Source organism: Eurytemora carolleeae, unplaced genomic scaffold, assembly GCF_000591075.1.
Source record: "Eurytemora carolleeae unplaced genomic scaffold, Eaff_2.0 scaffold90, whole genome shotgun sequence".
Classification (NCBI taxonomy): domain Eukaryota; kingdom Metazoa; phylum Arthropoda; class Copepoda; order Calanoida; family Temoridae; genus Eurytemora; species Eurytemora carolleeae.
In genome coordinates, this window is record NW_019396120.1 from 398,495 (window position 1) to 423,434 (window position 24,940).

The 24,940-nt window shown below is 35.5% G+C and overlaps 1 protein-coding gene across 1 annotated transcript; it reads right to left on the bottom strand.

The window, feature by feature from the left end:
* Nucleotides 1–17,504: 17,504 nt before the first annotated feature.
* On the bottom strand, nucleotides 17,505–18,294 carry LOC111695510 (enhancer of split mbeta protein). Its single transcript, XM_023464864.1, has one exon. The coding sequence runs from the start codon at nucleotides 18,227–18,229 to the stop codon at nucleotides 17,633–17,635; it is 597 nt and encodes a 198-aa protein (XP_023320632.1). The 5' UTR covers nucleotides 18,230–18,294; the 3' UTR covers nucleotides 17,505–17,632.
* Between the last annotated feature and the right edge of the window lie 6,646 nt (nucleotides 18,295–24,940).

The following is a 24,940-nucleotide window of genomic DNA, read 5'->3' on the forward strand; positions in this document are numbered from 1 at the left end:
TTCTGTTTGAATTAATAAAATGTTTGCATAGTCAAGAGCTTGCAAAATTATAGGTATCGCCCTTTAAGATTGATGGGATGGCAAATCTATAATTGGTGTTTGTTACTTCTCTTGAAAATACGGGTTCGCCCTGCCACCCATGCAGGACAGATGAATTCACGGCGCTTAACGCCTCCTTGGATTCTTAGAATTCATAAATATTTTATGTTAAAAGTTATGGTATGTCTTTAAAAATTGTAAAACTTAACCCCTGAATGACTTGAATGGGTTTTCTATGCAACAAGTGGTCGTTAGATGGAAGTCAAAAACCTTTCGTGGAAATGTAGCATGTCGTGCCGGGACAACTATAGGCCTGCTTAACCTATCTAGGGAAACCTTATGAGCAGTCTGTGTATATCTAGAGCAGACTGAAGAGGATCTATGTTTATTGGGGAAACCCTGTACAGTGTTATACAACACACATTACACATATCAGATATCATTTATGAAATATCTAATGTAAAACTATCAAAAATGATAAATTTAATAATAAGCTGAATGTATCAATGATAAGAAGTACTTTCATGTACCTATACCAACTTTCATGTACAGGGTACCTATACCAACATTCATGTAAAAGGTACCTATACCAACATTCATGTACAGGGTACCTATACCAACATTCAAATACAGGGTACCTATACCAACATTCATGTACAGGGTACCTATACCAACAAAGGATCAAACTTTAATGCCGACCTAAAACTCTTTAAATATAACGATCGGACGATTTAACTAGCGTTGCTGCCCTTAATATCAAATAAATAGACAAGTTTACAGCGGCAGGAGGCCAAATTTAAAGAATTTGAGCCGCGACTTAAATTGAAGCCGCGGCTCAAATATGGTTGGTTTCATTTAAAATTGTATTAAAATTTTCAAGATTTAAGCCGGCGCTCAATTGAAACCGGTTTTGGGGGGATTTGAGACGCAGCTTAAATTCATTACATTCGGACAAGGAATCTTTAAATATGAGAAATAAAAGTGAACAAAATTCAATACAGTCGTCTCTGATTCTCATCCGTTGTGGGTAAAACCCTGCATACAAATATATAAAGCTGTCATAATTATAGATATTCATAACAAAGCGTTAGATTTAATGTTTAACATACAGGCGTTTTGGTTTCAATATTCAATTCTACCAAGCTTTCAAACAACATGGATACACATAACAAGGAAAACAAAGAGAAGCTGTCAAATAAGACATTTTCTTTTTTTACGTTAATCAAAACTTATATTGAAAAGTCGTCTTTACTGTATTGATATAAACGCCGACAACTGTTGGGCTGAAGAACGTTGCAGGAATGCCAGGGATGAAGTTGGAAGAATGAAAGCTGAGGAAATACTATGTTACAACCCACTGATCTGTAATATATCCAACAGTCCTCAAATCTAAGAAACTAACCGTCACTTAAACTATTTACTCTCCATACTTCATCCTTCCAACGGTTTATATTAGGATATTACAAAGAATTATTTAGTATCATACTTACCTACCAACATGTTATAAATATTTAACACGGAGTTTATTTTCGGTCTTTTAGTCAAAAGGACTGAACAACAAAACCTTTTTGTCGGAGATCTTGACAAAAAGAGTTAATATTTCTATTCATTTAGAGTGGGGACTCTATAGACGGATGGAAAAGGTATATTTGAAGTGCTTGAATGACCCGGAGGCGTGTCCAGGACGGAGTAAGGCGGAGATAAAGGTTCCGACATTGGCCTACTGCACGTGTAGATCTTAATTAGGTTGAGGTACGGAGCTAGAGCAAACCCTGGAGCTTTAACTCATCGGAAAGGTGATATATCAACACTTCTTAGAATGAAGGGAGGAGGCTTAGGCGGTCTCTCTTCTCAATTTACTGGCTAAACTAAGCCGTATTAATGAGATGGACTTGGGGGGTCTCCAGTCTCAAACCTTTAGCATCGACAAAATATAAAAAATATGTAAATTTATTAGAGAAAATAAATTTCATGAGTTTTTCTTGTAAAAAATGCATTTTTTAATTGCGGTCTGTCATTAATATTCAAAGATAGAATTGTTGACATAAAGTGCATCTAAAGGTTTAAATAGAATAAACCTTTTACATGTACTGCAAGGAACTGTAGACGCTATTTTATGTGACCGTAAGTCCGTATTCACAACGCTACTCCTTAACTTTTGTCTGATCCATGATTAATAAGATATTCTTATTTTTCTGAAAATTGATTATTTTCAATGATGGCTTCTCTACAAAAAAGTTACTTGCGGATTTCTCAAAATTAAGTTAAAAAGTGACAAGATCTTCATAAGTGTTACTTAGTTAGATGGTTTCAGGATATGGTTTTAAATCAAAAACGACTTTTTCTAACCTGGGAACTTTAGAATGGGAACCTTTAATCCAGACTGCTTAATCCGAATATCCAATGTGGACACTTACTTTCTTGCTTTATCCACTCTTTTTTGGATATAGCACAGAAAAATCACAAAACGGTTTTTTAAAATTAGAGAGTCCCTCCCGTTTTTGTATATTAATTTTAAATGACGCCAAAAATTTGAAATTTCCCGGATTCTGATACGCGACTCTGATTAGATTAATTTTATACAATTTTCAGGATACAAGGTCAAGATTAGGTTAGTCTCGAGATTAAGAAAAAGAGAGGATCAAGCATTGATCTCGATATTTACCATTCTATAGTTCCCAGCTCATAATGGATTTTTACTTTAATTATGTCTACAGTATCTTTAAACAAAATATTGGCCTACCCATCTCTCTCTCCTTTACGTGAAGATGTCGGTTTGGAATGTTTTCTAGAAATTATGCAAATAATAATTCTGAATTGACATTTCTGAATGATTTAGGAATTTTTGTTTTCATTCATTGTTTTTGATTGTTTATGACGTACACAGACAGGACAACAGTGGCAGACATTTGCATTTGCATGTCAGAATAACATCAGTACCCTTAAAAGATTTCTCGGGTTTACGTAAAATAAACTTTTTAAATAACTAAGCAAACTGTGATCGTTCAAATTGGTAACCCCAAGAAAATTTGCTGAAAAGTTTTTGAAAATCAAGTTCGGTCCGGTGGAAAATCTAAATAAACTAGGTCTTTGGCACGAAAGTCCTTTGGCACGAAAGTCCTTTGGCACGAAAGTCCTACCATTTTGAGAATTAATTTTCTTAGACTTCTTGCTCCAGTACAATATCATATAAAAACGTTTTTGAAAAACTTAACTTAAGGAAATAAGAAGTTTTCCCAAAATATTTGAGTTCTATTTTTTTCCAGAAATTTGTTTACCTTGTTTACAATGGTTCTTGGATAGTTTTAAAGTTTAAACACATTTTATGAACATCTACTTTTTGAAGATAAAATTGAACCCTGAGATGAATTGAAGAACGGATTGAATAATCATGAAGGCGTAAAATAGTTTAGAAAAGTGAAACACGAGACTAAGGTTTATTGCACTTCTTGAAAGAATGTTTAGCAGGGAGAAGAATGAATGAATCCATATCGTGAGAACAGTGAAGGGTTGGAATATTCATCTCCAGCAGGTTAGTTATGTGAGGACAGAATAAATCAGGTTCACGCAGACTCCGATACTTTTCAATATCTCAAGTATTCAGTAACTATCTGAGATCTTCTTTCCTTCCTCTAACTCTTCTTCCAAACCGTTTTATCTTGAATAAATATATTATCAGCTTTTAAAAAAAAAATATTATTGTCTTCTCTTCACAATTTTCCTATATCCTGTTCCCATTTTTATTTCCTTCTTTCTTCCTTCCTCTTTCTTTCTATTATTTTTTCCTATCCCTTCCTATTCTTCCTTCCTCTAAACTTCCTATTATTCTTTCCTCTCCCTTTTTCTTCTTGTTTCCTCTAAACTTCCTATCCCTCTTTCTCTCCCTTCTTATACTTCCTACCTCTAAACTTCCTATCCCTCTTGTCTCTCCCTTCCAATTCTTCCTTCCTCTAAACTTCCTATTCCTCTTTTCTCTCCCTTCCAATTCTTCCTCCCTCTAAACTTCCTATCCCTCTTTTCTCTCCCTGCCAATTCTTCATTTCTCTAAACTTCCTATCCCTCTTTTCGCTCCCTTCCAATTCTTCCTTCCTTTAAACTTCCTATCCCTCTTTTCTCTCCCTTCCAATTCTTCCTCCCTCTAAACTTCCTATCCCTCTTTTCTCTCCCTTCTTATTCTTCCCACCTCTAAACTTCCTATCCATCTTTTCTCTCCCTTCCAATTCTTCCTTCCACTAAACTTCCTATCCTTTTTTCTCTCTCTTCTTATTTTTCCTACCTCTAAACTTCCTATCCCTCTTTTACCCTTTCTGATCCCCAGTATATTCTCTCTCAAGTCCTTTCTATACTTTTCATTCTATTCTTTTCCTACTTCATGCTCTTTCCTTGATATTTCCTAACGGATAAATTCAAAGGTGTTCGATGTCTAGCCCCTCTAGGAGTGTGTTTAGTGTCTACTCCATCTGTCAGGATAAGAATCAAGATTTGCATTCATTAAAGTGATGTTCGTTGACAGGTAACAGATTCAACTGCTGGGATAGAATCTACTGGAGTAGACATCATTATTTCATTATTCGACCCCTTGAGCATCTTGATTTTCTTGACCCTCTTGATTCTCTTGATCTCATGATCATCTTGATAATCTTAATTATCTTGATCCTCTCTACAAAATTTTTTTCAAAATGAAAGCCCTGTCTTAAGGGTTTGAAGTCGAAAAAAGCCAAAATTTTCAAGTTTTGCAGGTCTGGCTCTGTGCTCAATATACCATTTCTTATTATATCTAATGACTCGTTCTTGTGTTAAATAAATCTAACTTCCAATAACTGCACTGTTAAATGACCGACATAAGTCAACTCGTTAAATATGTGCGCGAAACGCAAAAAATGCTGTTCTTCTAGTCTCTTTTTATGTATTTCTTAGTGTCTGTTAGTCCCTGGCTTAGTCATATTCATTGTGTGTATTAAGTCCATATTGTAGTCTACATAAGATTTTTGTAATTCATCTACTAGTCGACGTTTGCCCATAATCCATATACAGTCTTTCTATAGTCCCTCTGCCCTTCTTTGCCAATAAGGGGCTAACACTTTTTCTCCTCCTATAGCCTGCAAAAGTCCTAATAGTCAAATAAAATCCTTATTATTTCTTTAAATTGTTCTATATTTATATATACAGTTTCTTAGGTCGTAAGCTGTTTTGTAGCCTTAAATGTATGAAGTAACAAATATAGTTTTTTTTTGTGTGAGGATAAATTAAGTATTTCTGACTTTCTTTAAGTTGAGAAAGAGACAATAGTTAGAAACTCTAGTAGCAATGTTGCGCGAAGCGCCAAAGAAAAATGTTGATATTTATTCTAAATTGGCAAAATTTGATGAAGATGGTCCACAATCATGATCGTGATACAGTAGAATGAGGAGGGGGCGAAATGTGCTGAGGGGGGGGGGGGGCAAAATAGGGTTCGCCCCCCTCCCCTAGTTGCGCCACTGCAGCTAACTGAATCATTAATTAATTAAGTAAGTAAATAAGTAAGATTTATTAAAGATAAATCAAAATCATAATACATATTAGAATATGATTACCATTATTAATCACAGTATTATTAAAAAATTCAATTTTCATTATATAACGAAATTTCTTTGAAATCTTCAAATAGAATTTACTCCATCTTTACATTCACCAACTCATTTATACTTCAATTTTCTAGGATTTGCTTGCACAAACATTTCAATGATTTTGTCAGCAGAGCTCAGACAGCCTTGTAGGGAATTTAGACAAGCCCTTAGTCTTTGTCATTGTCAGGTGTTACTTTTTAAACGTAGTTTCCTTTTAATTTTGTATTTTCCAGGGTGGGGGGCAGTGCCCCGCCTGGAACTCCCAGAGGGGGGCAAGAGGGCTACTGCCCCCCCTAGGTACGCCACTGTGCCTGGCCTGAGGAAGGGAAATGCAAGCAAATGTAATATTAGAAGAGGAACTCCCAAGGGGGGCAAGAGGACTACTGCCCCTCCCCTGTATACGCGCCTGCCACTCGATCATCTTGATCCTCTTGACTCTCATTCTCCTCTGGATCCTTCTCATTATCTTGATCTTATTTATTGTCTTGATCTCTTGATCATCTTGATTGTCCTGATAATCTAAATCATCTTGATCAGCTCAATCATCTTGATCAGCTCAATCATCTTGATCAGCCAAATCATCTTGATCCGCTCAATTATCTTGATCAGCTCAAACATCTTGATCAGCTAAATCATCTTGATCAGCTCAATCATCTTGATCAGCTAAATCATCTTGATCAGATTAATCGTCTTGAACAGATTAATCATCTTGATCATCTTGTTCCTCATATTCCTGTTCACTCGATTTTTTTGATTCAATTGATTATATTTTACTTTATCCTCTCGGTCCTGTAAAATCCCTAAAAATGCCTTTTTACTGTCAAGCTAAATATCTTGAAAAATCAATTTAAGAAGTATTTTTTACCATTTGTTGTTGTTGTATTGCATACCTGAGCAGTGTATTCACACTACAAAATAGAAAGATTAATTATTCTGAAGTTTCTCCTTGTTTCACGGATTTGTAAAATAGTGAGGTATACCTCTGTAGATATATATATATATGTGGCCCAGGAATGGAACCCTGCCGGACGCCCTGCTGCCGAGGAAATTGTTTAAGTGCTCGTAAACCGGGCAGAGGAATGCGCGGGTCAAATTCCGACCCCTTACTTCCCTCTCATGCAAATTGAACGCGCTGAACGCACGCTTAGAACGCGTAGGAAAGCTGGAGGGCGTTATTTGTTTTTACGCAATATGGATGTATGTGCAAGGGGTGTAATAAGGAAATTGCGTTAACGGTAATTGATATTAAATATAGTTTTACCAAGTTTTTCATTAAAGTTTCCCCTTTTTACTATAATTCATAGTTACAGTTTTATTTGTAACAACGTTAGAAGATCAGTGCGCTTATTTCTCTTTTCCTATAATCACATACCTAAAAATACTATTCTTCAAATTTTGGACATTTTCCTCCGTGATTGTTGAGCATTGAACATTATAAAATTTGAGAATAAAATCACATTTCCCTAATAAATATATAAGTTTTTGATGAATAAAAACATCAGATCTTTTTAAATTGTAATTTAAAAAAATTACATCACAAGATTACAAGGCGAACATTTCATCCTAAACCATCTTTGCAACCCGAAGTGGAAGATAAAGTGTGCCCACAAAGGAATAACGCAAAGGAAAGAGAGAGAGAGAACCCGAAACCTTAGAAAAATATTTGAACCCGAAGAATAATTACTATTATTGTCCTAGAGTAGAGAACTACTACGATTACTCCGGAGCCCCGGGACCCAACCTTTTCAGACTTACAACTTTTTTCCGCCCTGAGGAGAGGAGAAGGGGGGGGGGCTGAGCCTAAGAGAGGAGAGGGGAAGGGGAACCTAGGAGAGTGTGACTAACCCGAATATTGGTAGAATACGGGAAGAACCACCGGATATTTAATTCCAGCGCAAATTTAAACCAAATGTGTTGAACTTGGATCCCACACGATGGTGTACAGAGTGCAGTGATGCAGAGATAAATGTAGACGCTCCTTGTAATTCTAGTCTTTAATTTCAGTTTCGTTTAGTTATACCCAGAGCATATATTATACTGAAGGATGGATTGTATTGAAGGATGGATTGTATTCAATGATGGATTGTATTGAAGGATGGATTGTATTGAAGGATGGATTGTATCCAATGATGGATTGTATTGAAGGATGGATTGTATTCAATGATGGATTGTATTAAAGGATGGATTGTATTGAAGGATGGATTGTATTCAATGATGGATTGTATTCAAGGATTGATTGTATTCAAGGATTGATTGTATTAAAGGATGGATTGTATTCAAGGATGGATTGTATTCAAGGATGGATTGTATTCAAGGATGGATTGTATTCAATGATGGATTGTATTGAAGGATGGATTGTATTCAAGGATGGATTGTATTCAATGATGGATTGTATTCAAGGATGGATTGTATTCAAGGATGGATTGTATTGAAGGATGGATTGTATTCAATGATGGATTGTATTCAAGGATGGATTGTATTCAAGGATGGATTGTATTCAAGGATGGATTTTATTCAAGGATGGATTGTATTCAAGGTATAAATGGGAAAGCATTATTTTATTAATAAATTAAGGATAAAAATGGTTTGTTAAAGGATCAGGATCAGGACGGATGAGTAAAGGATCAGGGCGGATGAATAAAGGATCAGGGCGGATGAATAAAGGATCAGGGCGGGTGAATAAAGGATCAGGGTGGATATTTAAAGAACAAGGACGGATAAATAAAGAATCTGGGCGACTGAATAAAGAATCAGTGCGGATGAGTTAAGGAAGGATCAGTATGAATGAATAAAGAATCAGGACGGATGAATAAATGAACAGATTGGATAAATAAAGGATCAGGTCGGATAAATAAAGGATCAGGTCGGATAAAAAAGGATAAGGTCGGATAAATAAAGGATCAGGGCGAATCAAGACATATGAATAGATAATCAGGACGGGTAAGTAAAGGGTCAGGACGGATGATAAAGGTTCAGGGCGGATGATTAAAGGTTCAGGGCGGATGAGTAAAAGATCATGAGGGATGAGCAAAGTATCAGGGCGGATGAGATAAAGTATCAGGGTGTAAAACAGGGCTGGTCGAGGCGGAAGATTAGGGCGGAGTCGTATTTATCACGGATGAATACTTTACTACTCGTGCAGGGTGTTGCCTCGTATAATTTCACAGCAAAAACTATTCCCACACATTCAAACAATAAATAATTTCAGAATTTTAATTTCAAATTTGGTGGAAGAATCAGGCATTATTCAATGCATTATCACTTTTGAATTTAAAATAGTTTCTAAACAAGGGAGTGAAGTGTGTTAAAATTATTACTCTCAGGATTCCAAAATGTGGTCTGGTTGTCTTAGCAATTCAACATCGACTTTGATGTAATAAAAATAATTTCAATAAAAATTGTCAAATCAAGTAAAATCTTTGAACAGGTTTTAACATCTAAAAAGTAAAACACCTTTTTGATCCGTTCTTTGTCAACATTGGAAATCAAAGATGTTTTTTTTTTGTAAAACCCTGTAGCTTAAAAAATAATAAATGCAATATTATTTCTCTCTTGTAAATCTAAACAGGGTTACTCTCATTTCGGATGAGACTTCAGAGACGACTGGTCATAATCTATTGAACTATATTTATGGTTCCCTGCAACTTTAAAACCTGTTTTGCGAAATCAGCTATTTTGGCAAGTTCTTTAACTTGTAGATCAATAAATTTTAAATTTATAAGTGTTTTAGGTCACTATTAAAGTCTAATTCTTTATGGGTGCAGGTACATTGAGACCCATGAAACTATGAAATAGGAAGACGACATTTAGGCAATATTTTGTGGATTTAATGTTGTAATAAACCAAATGGTTTTACCAATAGTTTGAAAACAACTTAAAAATTGGAATGGTTCTTTTTCCGCTTTAAAAATGCTGTATTTCATGTTCATTAGACTATTTATCTATAATCATAGCTTCAGTCTAACAGTCGTCTTCATATTCCATAGATTTATGGGTCTAACTGTAAGAAACTCTGTAATTTGTTAAAGTTATCTTAGTTATCTAAATGTCTAGAGATTTTAACGTTGTAAAGGTGGTCCGGCAGTTTTTAAAATGTTTACAGTGGGGGGAGGGTTCATTACTAAACGTGATTACCAATTTTAAAAGAATGTAGGGATGCAGGTGTGTGGCGACAGCGTCCTATTGTGTCCCCCTCTTCAACTCCCCAAGCTAAAACAATGATTGCGGCATTCTTGGGTTCTGTGCGCACCGGTAGGACATTCTTATGCAGATGAAAGTCGATTTCTGAGTAGCACCTGACGGTTCCTAATAAACTAAGAACAAAAAACAATGCAAAGTATTTTAAGTGGTTAACAGACTTCCACTGAGAGTATGGTGGTTTAGTTTTTACCACAAAACCATGCATAATTTAGGCCATTAGCCCTCATTTTCATCCAAATATGAATGAATTTTACATAGTATATTAATTATAATGGAATTCACTAAATACCTAGGATGTTCAGCTTCAATCCATTTCAACAGTGAACATTGAACAAAAATAAAAATCAAGAATTTTTTATTGTTTTCTAGATTTAGAAACGGTCCAAATATTAAACCACTTAAACTATACTTTTTTGGTTATTATTTTAACCCGTTTTGGTCATTTATCTCAGGGCAGTCAGTGGGATCATCTATATCATTACTTGGTTCAAAATTATAGTAATTCATACTTGGTCACTGTAGCTCCTCGCGCTACCCAATACAGACCCTAGTTCTTTCAGAGCTAGGAGCTTAGGTTTAATACGTCCTGGGGTATATTCAACAACATTAATATACCAGCCAAGATATAGTTAAAATATAAATGATCTGAACATTTTCAAGGTTTTTGCTCCTAAGAAAGATAAGGTTTTTACTGGAAATAAAGAATACTTAAAAGCAGGATTTTTCAAGTGAATTCCCATCAAATGTTAAAAACAATACTTAGAGAAATTACGTTGTAAAATTGAACCTGTTCCATATTATTTATTATTCTCTGGTGAATATTACACGTAGTGTTCTGGGACAATGTTTCATGTTACATGGTACATAGCTCGGTTTACTTTCTGATACGTTGCACAAATAATATTCTGGTAAGACATAAAATATGGTACACAACGCTAATTCTTTAGAAAGACGATTTCGAATTCGTCTCTTAATTCCCATGTTTATTGGGACATCCTGTACTTAATACATACATTCTGGTACTTGATACAGATATTCTGGTAGTTGATACATATATTCTGGTACTTGATACAGATATTCTAGTACTTGATACAGATATTCTGGTACTTGATACAGATAATCAGGGACTTGATATATATATTCTGGTACTTGATACAGATATTCTAGTACTTGATACATATATTCTGGTACTTGATACAGATATTCAGGGACTTGATATATATATTCTGGTACTTGATACATTCATTCTGGTACTTGATAGAGATATTCTGGTACTTGATAGAGATATTCTGGTAGTTGATACATCATATATTCTGGTAGTTGATAAATATATTCTGGTACTTGATACAGATATTCTAGTACTTGATACATATATTCTGGTACTTGATACAGATATTCTGGTAGTTGATACATATATTCTGGTACTTGATACAGATATTCTGGTGCTTGATAATTGATACATATATTCTGGTACTTGATACAGATATTCTGGTACTTGATACAGATATTCTGGTATTAATGTAAAAAAGGAATTGAGTCTTTGGAACAAAATCAAATATTTAAACCTCAATATCTTTAGAACACGATGTTGTAAACTTTTGATATTTCAAACTCAGATTATTTGATCTAACAGAATTCATAGTTTGAAATATCTAAGGTTTACAACATTTGGTTACAAAGATATAGTGATTAGAAAATCAGAGTTTGTGGTAAAAGACTCAATTCCTTTGTTGTTTTGTACTTTTTCGATTAGTTTTATCTTACTGTGTACTAGTGCAGGATATTTAGTTCTGCTCCAGTAGGTCTGAGTTTAAAATCAGTTAAGGTTGGAGTTGAAGCTGATTGAAGTATAATGATTAGGTTCGTGATGGGCGTTTTAACTGAGTAGAACCTGGAGATTCTAACCTAGGTTTCATTCTGGCATTTATGGTTCTGTTCCCACGGTTACAGAGCTAGGCTCGTGCCAACATAGATACAAGGTTTAGGATAAACCAGGATACACTCACTTCAGGACAGAAATTGGAATGAAAGTAGAACTAAAGAGAGAAGGATAGGGTTTGTTTACATTTTTGACGTATTAAAATAGCTCAGGAACTGGTTTAAGGTTGGTTAAAGTTGCTACTTTGTTTGTAATCCTTGTTATTGTTTTGATAAAAACCAGTCCAGAGCTGCCCTAATACTTCACAGTCAAATGTGTACTCAAATCTACCCCCCTTACTTTAGTACACATATTTAAAAAAACAAGATTTAGGATAGACTTACTTAATATCAGAAATTGGGATGAGAGTAAACATAGAAAAGGGAGTTGTGATTTGTTTACATTTACTGTGACGTATTAGAACAGGTCAGGAACTGGTTTTATAAACTGATTGGAGGACCGGGCCTGAACAATCATTGTATATAAAAGGTGGTTTGTTTACAAACTTTGAGTTTTAGTAATCTTTGATTTTGAAAACTGACGTCACGCGAAATTTCAAATGACTCTCCTGTTAAAAAGCGTAGAGACCGATTCACAACGGTACCCGTTTAACCTCTATCTGATTAATAACGTCGTTTTCCAGCTTAAAAGGTGTTTAATTCTCACAACTTCCTGCATTGTTTCTGAAGCAAGACATCTTCAACTCACTTTTACTGCAAATCCACAATTGAAATAACCAATTTTTAAAAGTAAAATATGGATATCTAATTCATTTTGATCAGACAAAGCTTCTTAGTATACTAATTCTTAGTTTTACTCTCTAAGCATTATTTTTTCTGTTATTATAATATTTCATTGATACCGTTGTGAATCGGTGATGGCATTCTTTATGTCAGAGGTCAATTGAAATAAAGCTGACAGTCCCTTTATGCCTCAAAAAACTTGATTTCTTTATTTTATGTAAGAAATATTGTCCCCTGTATTGTATTTAGGATATTAGTGTAACTACACAATACTAAAAAACGTTAGGACTAATCTCAGTCCCTTAGTATGGTAGTGCAGTGGCGTGACAGTTTAGATAATCGTGACAGGTTGAGAATTTAATCTTTTCATAATTCTCTCCGGTTCCTTTTCCTTCTTCAATTCTCAGGAGCCTGTATTATTGTACCAAACTGCCTACTCCCCCCCCCCTTCATCCTCTCTAAAATATTAAACTTCTCTCAGGCTTGTTTAAGTATCTCCTAGTTCAATGTATCCTATAATAACTTGTCTCCTCTTGTAATTTGTATCCAATAGCTCCTTGTATCCAAATATCCTAGTATCCACTATATCCTAGTATCCACTATATCCTTTTATCCAATAGCTCCTTGTATCCACTATATCCTAGTATCCACTAGCTCCTTGCATCCACTTTTTCCCAGTATCCACTAGCTCCTTGTATCCACTATATCCTAGTATCCAATAGCTCCTTGTATCTACTTTATTCTAGTATCCACTAGCTCCTTGTATCCCTTTTATCCTAGTTTACACTAGCTTCTTGTATCCACTATATCCTAGTATCCTATAGCTCCTTGTATCCACAAGCTCAGTTTACCCACTAAATCCTAGTATCCAATAATTCCTAGTATCCACTAAATCCTAGTATCCACTAAATCCTAGTATCAATTTTATCCTAGTATCCACTAGCTTCATGTATCTACTAGCTCCTTGTATCCACTAGCTCCTTGTATCCACTAGCTCCTTGTATCCACTAGCTCCTTGTATCCACTAGCTCCTTGAATCCAGTAGCTCCTTGTATCCACTAGCTCCTTGTATCCATTAGCTCCTTGTATCCACTAGCTCCTTGTATCCACTAGCTCCTTGTATCCATTAGCCACTCGTATCCACTAGCTCCTTGCATCCACTACCTTCTTGTTTCCACTAAGGTTGTTAGAACCAGAGAAGGTGCAGATGGGGATAGAAAAAGGCGAAGAGGGACTGAAGAAAATTTAGAAGGGACGGACATAAAGAAGGTTGAGTGAGCCCGGAGAAGATTAAGAGGAACTGGAGAAGGATATGGGGGAACTGTAGAAGGTTAAGGGGGTCTGGAGAAGGTTAAAGGGAACTGGAGAAGGCTAAGGGTGTGTGGAGAGGGTTAAGGTGAACTGGAGAAGGTTAAGGGGAACTGGAGAAGGTTAAGGGGAACTGGAGAATGTTAAGGGGAACTGGAGAAGGTTAGGGTGTGTGGAGAGGGTTAAGGTGAACTGGAGAAGTTTAAGGGTAACTGGAGAAGGTTAAGGGGAACTGGAGAAGGTTAAGGGTAACTGGAGAGGGTTAAGGGTAACTGGAGAAGGTTAAGGGTGTGTGGAGAGGTTTAAGGGGAACTGAAGAAGGTTAAGGGGAACTGGAGAAGGTTAAGGGGAACTGGAGAAGGTTAAGGGGAACTGGAGAAGGTTAAGGGTAACTGGAGAGGGTTAAGGGTAACTGGAGAAGGTTAAGGGTGTGTGGAGAGGGTTAAGGGGAACTGGAGAAGGTTAAGGGGAACTGGAGAAGGTTAAGGGTGTGTGGAAAGTGTTAAGGGGAACTGGAGAAGGTTAAGGGGATGAAGAGTGAAGATTTATATGTTACATGAACCTCAACCCTAAAAAGATATAACTTAGCAATTTGATATATTTTTTAATTTCACTTAAAATAAAACATACGGCAGAAAGTTTGCGGAGGGTTTGGATTGCTGTTGGAGAAGGTTCGCATGGATCTGGGAATAGTCTTGATGGTTGTGGGAGAAGATTGCAGCTGCTTGAATCTCTCAGTCACACTTCAACAGCTATCCCACGGAGATGAACTGGTGCAGAACAAGAACCACTTCCTCAGGAGTCAAAACCAAAGAGAGGGGGGGGGCACCACGCGTGGTGAACGCGTGCCCCCCCCTTCATAAATAAAGGAGAAAATACTTAAAACAGAATTAATAATTATGCATGATGCTCAATATAAATATAAAATTTAGATCTAATCTTTGAATGTATGCAGATTAAACATGAATTGCTAAAGAATACCGAAAGATGGTCAGTAAAGACGGAGGGGGGGGGGAGAGAGAGAGAGAGATTACTATTCATTTACTATTTTTTATATATAACGTAATGAATCTAAAGAATTCTCTCTTAGTTCTCATGGTAAAGAACGTTACACATGGATGGGTTGGTTCTCTTCATTCCTAGTTTCTCGGTCGGTTTTTCTCCTCTCCGTGGTGTGGGAAATCATCTGGAGTGGAACCTTGCAACCAGAATTCATCCTTACCATGGAACTTTATCGGATACAATCGGAAACCAGGTTGGATTTCTCCGAGTCTAAACAATGTTCGCACATCTTTATTGATTCGGTTAGAAATTACAAAATACGAACGAGACTAAATCTGAAAGTTAATTAGGAAACACTGAAATCTTATTTAACATGGTTTGATTTGATGTTACGAGTACTAAACACAAATATTTAAATAACAAAGAATATTATCTCTTTAATTAAACGATTCTCTTTGTTTACATGTTAATTTGATTTTACGAGTACTAAACACAAATATTTAAATAAAAAAAATATTATCTCTTTAATTAACAGCGTCTTTTTGTTTACATGCTAATTTGATGTTTCGAGTACTAAACACAAATATTTAAATAAAAAAATATTATCTCTTTAATTAACAGCGTCTTTTTGTTTACATGCTAATTTGATGTTTCGAGTACTAAACACAAATATTTAAATAACAAAAAATATTGTCTCTTTAATTAACAGATTCTCTTTGTTTACATGCTAATTTGATGTTTCGAGTACTAAACACAAATATTTAAATAAAAAAAATATTATCTCTTTAATTAACAGCGTTTTTTTGTTTACATGCTAATTTGATGTTTCGAGTACTAAACACAAATATTTAAATAAAAAATATTATTTCTTTAATTAACAGATTCTCTTTGTTTAAATGTTGATTTGATGTTACGAGTACTAAACACAAATATTTAAATAACAAAGAATATTATTTTTTTAATTAAAAGATTCTCTTTGTTTACATGTTAATTTGATTTTACAAGAACTAAACACTAATATTTAAGTAACAAATATTTTAATTAACAGATTCTCTTTGTTAACTTGTCTCTGCTTGTATGAAAAACTAAACTATAAAGTTGTCTTTATAGTATATACACTACAGGGTTACCCACAAAGGATGAGACTTCAGACTAGAGACGTGACTGTACGGAATTAATGTTGTCTGTTTCCAGGAAATCACGAATCCCTGCAACTGTAATCTTCTTTCTTTCTTTGCCAAATCAGCAAATAGGCCATTTGATTACTATATCTAAGGCAAGGGATCGTCACATTTTAAAAGTTTCCAGTCGTCTTTACAGTCTCATTTTTTGTGGGTAACCCTGTATATACGATGACCACTGTACCCTAATCGAAATTTTGTGTGGAGATGCTTTGTAGATAGTCGATAGTGAAATTAACGCTCCTAATTTTTCTCCAATATAAGTCCCTTCCATCTCCTTAAAATTCCTAGCTCAATTTCCTGTGGTTTCTTTTTATTACAACATCTATAAAGTTCTTAGAAATTCTTCCTTTGCTCTATTTTTTGATCTCAAACATGTCTGGTGCTCTTGTAAAGTTACTGTTTTTAAACTTAAAGTCACTGTTTTTAAACTTAATGCTCTTCTATTTCTTATTTAAAACTTCTTATTTCTGCTTTTTACAATCCTAATTCTGAGTTCGAATTTATAGAATTTGAGTCGCGGCTTAAATTTCTGGCGCCCCTGTCTTCAATTTTAAAATTACTACATATTAATTCTCTTGTATAAAAGGGCCTAGCTATTTATTTTTATCTATTTTGAAAGTTTCTCTATTCTATTTACTCAATTTAAAAGTTCCTTCAGTGAGAACCAGAAAACTCTGAAATATGAAGTCGACGACTTTTAGACTCATGTTATGACTTTAAATGGACTAAAGAACATGAGGACTTCTGTTTTGCTTTAATGTCGTCTTCTATTCTACAGTTTTCTGGTTATCACTGTAGCTCCCTTAATTTAATTTGGCTGCATATACTTTCTCAAATTTTCAACTTTATGGTCTTCTTCTCGAATCTTGGAATTCTAAGGTCCTAGTTTCACGTTCTCTCTCTCAGGATTATCCAACTCTCCTCTTTACGCTGAACCTGTTTTCCATTCTTTTCTTAAACTAAATCTTAAAATACTTGAATTACCATTGTTGCGTATAATCTAGTATGTATCTGCATATCTTGATTCATCGGCCTCTTTCTCTGTTTATAAACCCGTAAGCATAATCACTGGATTAAGGTCAGGGATGTAGAAGCATAAAAGCCCAGCACGCATAATTACGTGAGCTCTATTCTTTTTGAATCGTTACGGCGGATCATAATTACGCAAGACGCTGAGCGTGAAAGAGAATATGTGGGAGATGAGAGCAGGTGTTGGTTGGGTTCTATCTTCTCAGGAATGCAGCCTGCACCTGCTCCGCTCTCCCACCAAACCCTGAGACACACGCAACTCTAACTGATCCAACAGACAAGGATAAAATGAATCAAACAGGTGATTTTGGTCCAGGATTCGAAGGAAGATTTTAACGAACTTTTTAAACCTTATTTTTACATTTGAAACTCTGGCTTATCTAATCTATAGAACTGTCTAACCATAGTTCTCTTTTCATATCTCGAACCAACTCGTTACATTTCTCTAAACTACTTTTACAAATAAAAAGGCAAATTTGAAGAATAAATATATATTTATTTTTATTGTGCATATATCACAGTACGAGTTGTAAAATAATAATTATGGAAGCCAAACTGATGTGTTGTGTAGTAAATACTATATTTTAGGAAAAATCTGCCAAGTTAGAAGGGTCTCCAGACAGGGCTGAGCTGAGGTTCAGGTTTGATGGAAGGACTGATCTGTAAAAGTCCGGAAACAGGAGAAATAATACTGCTCGGAGAAGGAGATGAATCTCTTCCTGAAGAGTATCCACAGTCTGATGAGGGAGAGGATGGAACTCTTACTCTCAAAGGAGAAACTCTTGAGGTTTCTATTGTGTTTAGTTTATGACCAAGATGAGACATAAGACGAGATCCAACTGTAATATCTACTCCGGTAGAAGCAAGACATTTGCTTACTTCAGTAGCACAGGCAGTATATCCTGCATGGAATCTATCCAGATCAAGTCCAGGGTTCAAGGCCAACATCTGCTGTCTCTTCAGCTTCCTCAAGTGTCTCACAGTCAACTCCAACACGTCAGCTTTCTCCAGCTTGGAGATGCTTTCTCCCTCTGTCTGCAGAGCGAACACCATGAGATCCTTGAGTTCATCAAGACAGGCATTAATCCGTGCTCTTCTCTTTCTCTCTAGGAGAGGTTTCATCACCTTCCTGTACTGATCCGTCCTGGACATGGACTCCTCGTTCAATTCGTTCATTTCACATTGTGCTATAGGTGCCATTTCTAAAAATTGTATCTGGTTTCTACGTCTGTACCACGTGAGCGTCAAGTTGCGACTGAATCAGACGGGCCGGTATTCACGGATTTATACCGAGAAAGCCGGAGAGTGGCGGCGTAGCGCGGGGAGACGGAGACGGGACGGGTCGGAGTAAAACCGTGGGAAGGAATGAGGGATACACTTGTAACAACAAAATCCAGCTGCTGGCGATCCGTCCCAACCTGTTATTAAAATCTATACTGAATCATTAAGTAGGTAATTGGAAGAAGCAAATTCCTGAATTAATTAAAGTTCAATGTTCAGTGGCGACTTTATCCCACTTCACGCAATAAATCAATCTAAGGAAAGAAGCATTGATTTGATCCTTTATACTGGGTTCAGCATATGTCACTTGAAAAGAAATCTCCTCCGAGATGTGGAAGGGGCCCGGAGATACTGGAAAACTCCGAGATGTAGAAGGGGCCCGGAGATACTGGAAAACTCCGAGATGTAGAAGGGGCCCGGAGATACTGGAAAATATGACTTAGAGAGAAACTGTTTGTCTAATTAATCATAATAAGCTATTCATATTCTCTAACCGGAGAGAGTTCAAATCTTATGGAGACGGGGAGAGATGAATCAGGATGCAGAGATTTTATCGCTCTCAAATACATTAACTTTAATTTGAGAAAAAACCAGCAGGTTTAGAAGTTTAGTAGAAGAAAAAACTAAAGATCCAAAAAAAGTATTATGAAAGGTTGTTTTTGAAAAGAATTCACAAATAATAATGATTGAAAATAAAAAACTGAAACTAAGGATAAAATTCAAATCTGCATTAGTGTAGGGATTAGAAATATTAGAATTTGCCAGAAACACCTTTTTTCTAAATAATCAAAATTCTTTACCCCTCAATCCCCCCCCCCACAATTATCCATCACGATATTACAATAATGAGAAGGTTGGATAAGATTACCTGTCTCTAGGCTGAGGTTGAGACAGCAAAGGCTCCGAACCTGGAGAACTCGGAGTAAACAAGGACGAACCGACACACGGATGGTGTCAACATGGAACCAATTAGCGACGGATAATTATCCTTGTTTTCATTTGAATTTGTTTTCAATGAGTCGGACGGATTGACAGGGTTCGAAATTAAACAATTCTCCGACTGACTGTTATTATCTAAGTTATAATAATTGTCTGTTAACTTTTTCATTCACTTCGTCTCCTGTATAAAATTGTACCCTGAGCCCCAAAACCATATGTTGAGCAGAGAGAACCTGAGAACCATGTGTGATATTGAACTCCACTTCCAACCCGTCCCCTCCAGCACCTAGCTTCGGCTTAAAAGATCAGGGATACCCGGATAGAGAAGATAAATAAAAAAGAGAAGAGAATCTATTCGTCCTACTACGTCTTTCCGTCTTAATACGATTATCCGTCCTAATACGTTATTCGTCCTAATACGTCTATCCATCCTAATAACATGCCCGTCCTAGTTCATCTTTCCATACTTTTTTATCTATCCGTCCTAATACATCTATCCGTCCTAATACATTTATCCGTCCTAATACGTCTATTCGTCATAATACATCTATCCGTCCTAATACATCTTTCCGTCCTACCACATCTTTCCGTCCTAATACGTCTATCCGCCCTGGTTCAACTTCATCTTTCATTTTTTTATCTTTCCATTCTAATGCATTTATCAGTCCTCATACATATATCTGTCCTACTACAAATATCCGTGCTGTTACAAATATTCGTCGCACTACCCGTCCTAGTCAATATATCCGTCCTTGTACATCTGTTCGTCCTAGTTCATCTATCCGTCCTACTACAACTAACCGTCCAACCTAACCTATTCTCAATATTAGATGGAATGTTCCATATTGTCCAGATGACAGTATACTAAATACATAGTTAGACAGCTAAATTCAAGAATAGTTGGATAGATGGATAGATGGATAGAAAACCTAACTTGAACTAAAACATCAAGTCATGGAGACATTCCTGAGTATTGTGGGACAAATCTGAATTATGTCGATTTGCATACAGAAAGATATAGATAAATAAAGATTTGTATACGGAGAGATATATAAATTAAGATCCCAAAAAATAGACATTTATATATATACAGGGTTACACACAAAGGATAAAACTTTTAAACCGACAAAAAACTTCGATTTTAAATTTGAATTGGATCTTCTGTATAAAATATAATCTTGTAGTTGAGGCTAGAAATAATCTGAAAAGAATTAGAATAAGTTATTTTGCTGCAGTATCTTAGAATTAGGACTAATTGAAATAGGTTATGTCGTCTTTGAAGTATCATCCTTTGTGGGTAACCCGTAACGTTTAAGATGAATGTTCAGATCTAAAATATAATTAATAAATTAGTTTTGAGAAAGATAGAAAGATAAATAGATATATAGATAATTAGATAAATAGATAGATAGATAGAAATATGAATCCTCTAAATGACTAGAGAAATATTGGTAAGATTGAAACAACAGTTGTTGAGCAGTAAGCATCCTAATATATTCCATCCAAACGGGATACCAGGATACCTAGAGACCTCTAGACCCGCATATACAGACCTACCAAGAGCAAAGAACACCTTGCTTGATCATCTAGGATTAATTGGAAATATAACTTCAAGGTCGAAACATTTCAAATGTTCTCATTTTTTATTTTAAGCCAATATCTAAAATGTGAAAAATTCGTTAATTTAAATATTTTTTTACCTTTTTATGGGGTTGGTCTGTCTTATTTTTATCATAAATGTGCTTTTATTCATTTTTTTATTCATTTTTTATTCATTTTTTATTTATTATTTATACACCGTCTAAACTTTCGGACTAAGTAGCGATTATGAGAAATAAAATATATAATTAGAATAACATTAAACCAAACAGATTCTAGTACAATAGATGGCAACGTATAATTTTTACACTCTTAGCACAGCTGTATATTCTGACGTCACAAGTGTCAACTCAGTTATTGTGTCTGACAAAATTATTAATATTAGTGACGATTTTAGATTAAAAGTGCTTATCTTACAGTAACATAAGTGCAATCTTATGTGCTCTTTATTTTCTGTTTTAAAACTTTTATATTTAATCTTGGAAAACATGTCAACTAATGTAAGAAAATTTGGGTTTCCTTGTTATATTTGACACTTGTGACGTCGTGTATAATTGGTCCATTTCTCTGTTGTCACCTATTGTACTTGATAATCTATTTGCATAAAACAAGGTTTGAGTTGGCTGTTTTTCACAGCTTGAACTAACTAGGAACATATTCAGGATTTATTTAAGGGGGGGGGGGGATTTTAAATAAAGAATAAATAAATGGGTTTTTAGTTTTTAAAAGGGGAAAATATAATTTATAGGTGAGGGGGGGGGGGTAGCTTAGCCCTCAACAACCCAAGCTATGTTTTGTTCCTCATATAAGGGAGTTGGAAAACAGAACTAGATAAAAGATTATTTATGAACTCCCCTGGCATGAATTATTATTAGTCCAACTTTTAACCCTCATCCCCCCTCCCACCTCCCCCTCCATCATCTCATAGGCTCCCCTTCTCCCTCCACTCATAATCTCCCCTACTGCCACCCTAAATACTTTTTCCGCCTTAATGACAATATTTGATGGTATTGTAACCAAGGTTGGGTAATGATAGGAGAGGAATGCAGGGGAGCAGTTTCTACCCTTAAATACACCCCCCCCCCTCTACACTACACTAATATATGGTCCCCTCCCCTCCCCCAGGACTCAACTCATGCCCCAATTAAAGCAGGAATGTCGCCTGAACAAAGCCCTCAATTTCCTAAGTATAATCAGTCCTGGTGCTCACTCCAGGACCCAGCAGTATTATGGTTTATATAAAAATATTAAAGTATCTAGTAGGACCTAGAGAACAACTCAGTATCTAGTAGGACCTAGAGAACCACACAGTATCTAGTAGGACCTAGAGAACCACACAGTATCTAGTAGGACCTAGAGAACCACATAGTATCTAGTAGGACCTAGAGATTCCATCTACTTGAGTTCCTTAGTTCCTCCTATTATATAAACCTTGCTCCAGTAAATGTATTCAGCTCTCCCCAACTCAAGCTTAAAGAGATATTAAGCGTAATTTCAAGTTTCCCTCCATGCAAAGATGGAAATGCCCTTTGCATGAACAGTACCCTTATAGCTTTCATCTGATAATTCTGATAATTCCTATTTCTTTTTCTGCAGTGGAAATGCGCAAGTCACTTTTGCAGAGAAAGCACAGTTGAAAATACTCAGTTTTCGATATTATAAACATTGATTTATAATTCATACTTGATCAGACAAAGCTTTTAAGGGTATCGCTGTGAATCGGATATTACCATCTTTGCATGGAGGGTCACATGTAATTACGCTTACAGTCCCTTTAATATAAAAAGACCGACTGTTTACTGAGGGAACAAATAGGTTTAAATTGATATCGGAGAATGTAATCGAAACTTGAATTATTTGAATAGGTTCATGGGAACCTGGGTTCGGGATACCTTTGATCAAGGACGCGGAGTAGACAAGTCTTTGATCAGAACGCATAAAGCATCCTGGGAATGGATTACTGGATGAACAGGTTCAACCTTCTAGATAAACACAATTAGGGAGAGAAAGGAAACCGATAAACCTAACGGAGTAAAATAGGGTTGTTGGATCAGAACCCTGTGGAGAAATTTATTATCCTTAGAATATGTTTAATCAAATCATTCTAAATCTGTACACTTTTAATCATTGTACAATGTATATATCTATAATCTTTATAACGTTAAAACCATCTTTTATTTTAAAATAATTATATTTAGAAAAATTATTGATAGATTTTTAATATTTTAAAGATTCATGATGATAGAAAAAATATTTTAGTAAGTTTTTGGGGAAGAGCCTGAAACTCAGTTTCGAAGGGAAACACTGTTTCGGAAACTCGGTTTTAGAAAAACCCAGTTTCGTAAACTCGGTATGTGGAAAGCAGGTATCGGAAACTCGGTAGCGGAATCAAGGTATCGACAACTCTGTAGTGGAATCAAGGTATCGGAAACTCTGTAGCGGAATCAAGGTAACGGAAACTCTGTAACGGAATCAAGGTATCGGAAACTCGGTATCGGAATCAAGGTATCGGAAACTCTGTATCGGAATCAAGGTATCGGAAACTCTGTAGCGGAATCAAGGTATCGGAAACTCACTATCAGAATCAAGGTATCGGAAACTCGGTAGCAGAATCAAGGTATCGGAAACTCTGTAGCGGAATCAAGGTATCGGAAACTCTGTAGCGGAATCAAGGTATCGGAAACTCTGTAGCGGAATCAAGGTATCGGAAACTCTGTATCCGAAACTTAGTTTCGAAACCTCAGTTACAGAAACATTGTGGCATCTCAATTTAAACGTAAAAGAAATCAACAATGATACGCTAAATTAAAAAATCGATGCCCGATGTTTTGTCTTCTTCGAAAAACTCGGATTCCCAAACCCTGTTTACGTTAAAGTGCAATTTCTCTAGTTTCCACCGTTGATCCTAAACTGATCTCTTCTCTTTTTATGACTTGACGAATTTGTAAATATAAGCAAATCGAAATAAATCTGAAGCATGTGTAAAGCAACTTGAAAACTTATTTCATGGTTCGAATTGGTTTAAAAATGTTGTGAATCAAGTAGAATACACAATTTACCGTTTACTTTGAACCAAAGGAAGGAAATAATACCTTGCTCATGTATTATACTGAAGCAGTGCACCTGGACCCTGAGAGCACCATGTTAAATTCCTTCAATAACCAGCACCAATTCTTTCTAAATTTGAACATTTCAATAGTCCGGAGAGAATTGAACGCGGCGGGATGCGCGGAGAGAATACAACTCTAGAGGATGCTCGGTTGACCAGCTCTCAATGAAAGCATGGAACTAGAATTTGTAAGATTTAGAAACCAACTTATCATCCTCTACTCATTCATTCCTGCACAAATAGTCATTGGTCAGTCAATATTTGAATTGTATATATTATGTTTAAAACCGGATACATAACATACATACAGGGTTAAACCGGATACATAACATATATACAGGGTTAACCACAAAAAATGATACTTATATATCGACCGACTCTTTACATACGAAAAGTTTGAATTAGTTTTAAAATGGTACTTTTTTGGGTACCACTAATGTAATTCCGTACAGTCGTCTCTGATGTCTCATTCTTTGTGGGTAACCCTGTATATATACAATAGCATACCAAGGGTTTAATACATATCCTGTCTGTTTCTCAGTGGTTAAAAATCAAAATGAAAGCTTTACAGGTATATTTACAGGTATATTTACAGGTATATTTACAGGTATATATACAGGTATATTTCTGAGTTGATTTACGTAAACGAGAAAATATTCAAAAAAGAATCTTTTCCTTTCCTTTGATAGAATAATTTTAATTTACCATCTATTATTCCATGATTTTTATTTGGCAATATCGGCGAAATAATTTTTTTTTTTATCAAATTAATTATTAGATTTATTTATCCCTACGCCTAATTCTTTGTAAATATATCCTATTTTTTTTTTTTACCTAATAACTCATTTAATCAATTTTGAAAAAATCACACCTAATATTTCCCGTTGTAGGGTGATTAAGTGACATTATCGCCCTCCAACAGGGCAAAAAAGTAACTTTTTTACTCTGCTATTAAAATTTCAAACTTCATACATTATTTTTCC

Bases quoted from the DNA above. Each gene is read 5' to 3' on its own strand.
- LOC111695510 (XM_023464864.1), bottom strand. From the start codon at position 18,229: ATGGCACCTATAGCACAATGTGAAATGAACGAATTGAACGAGGAGTCC.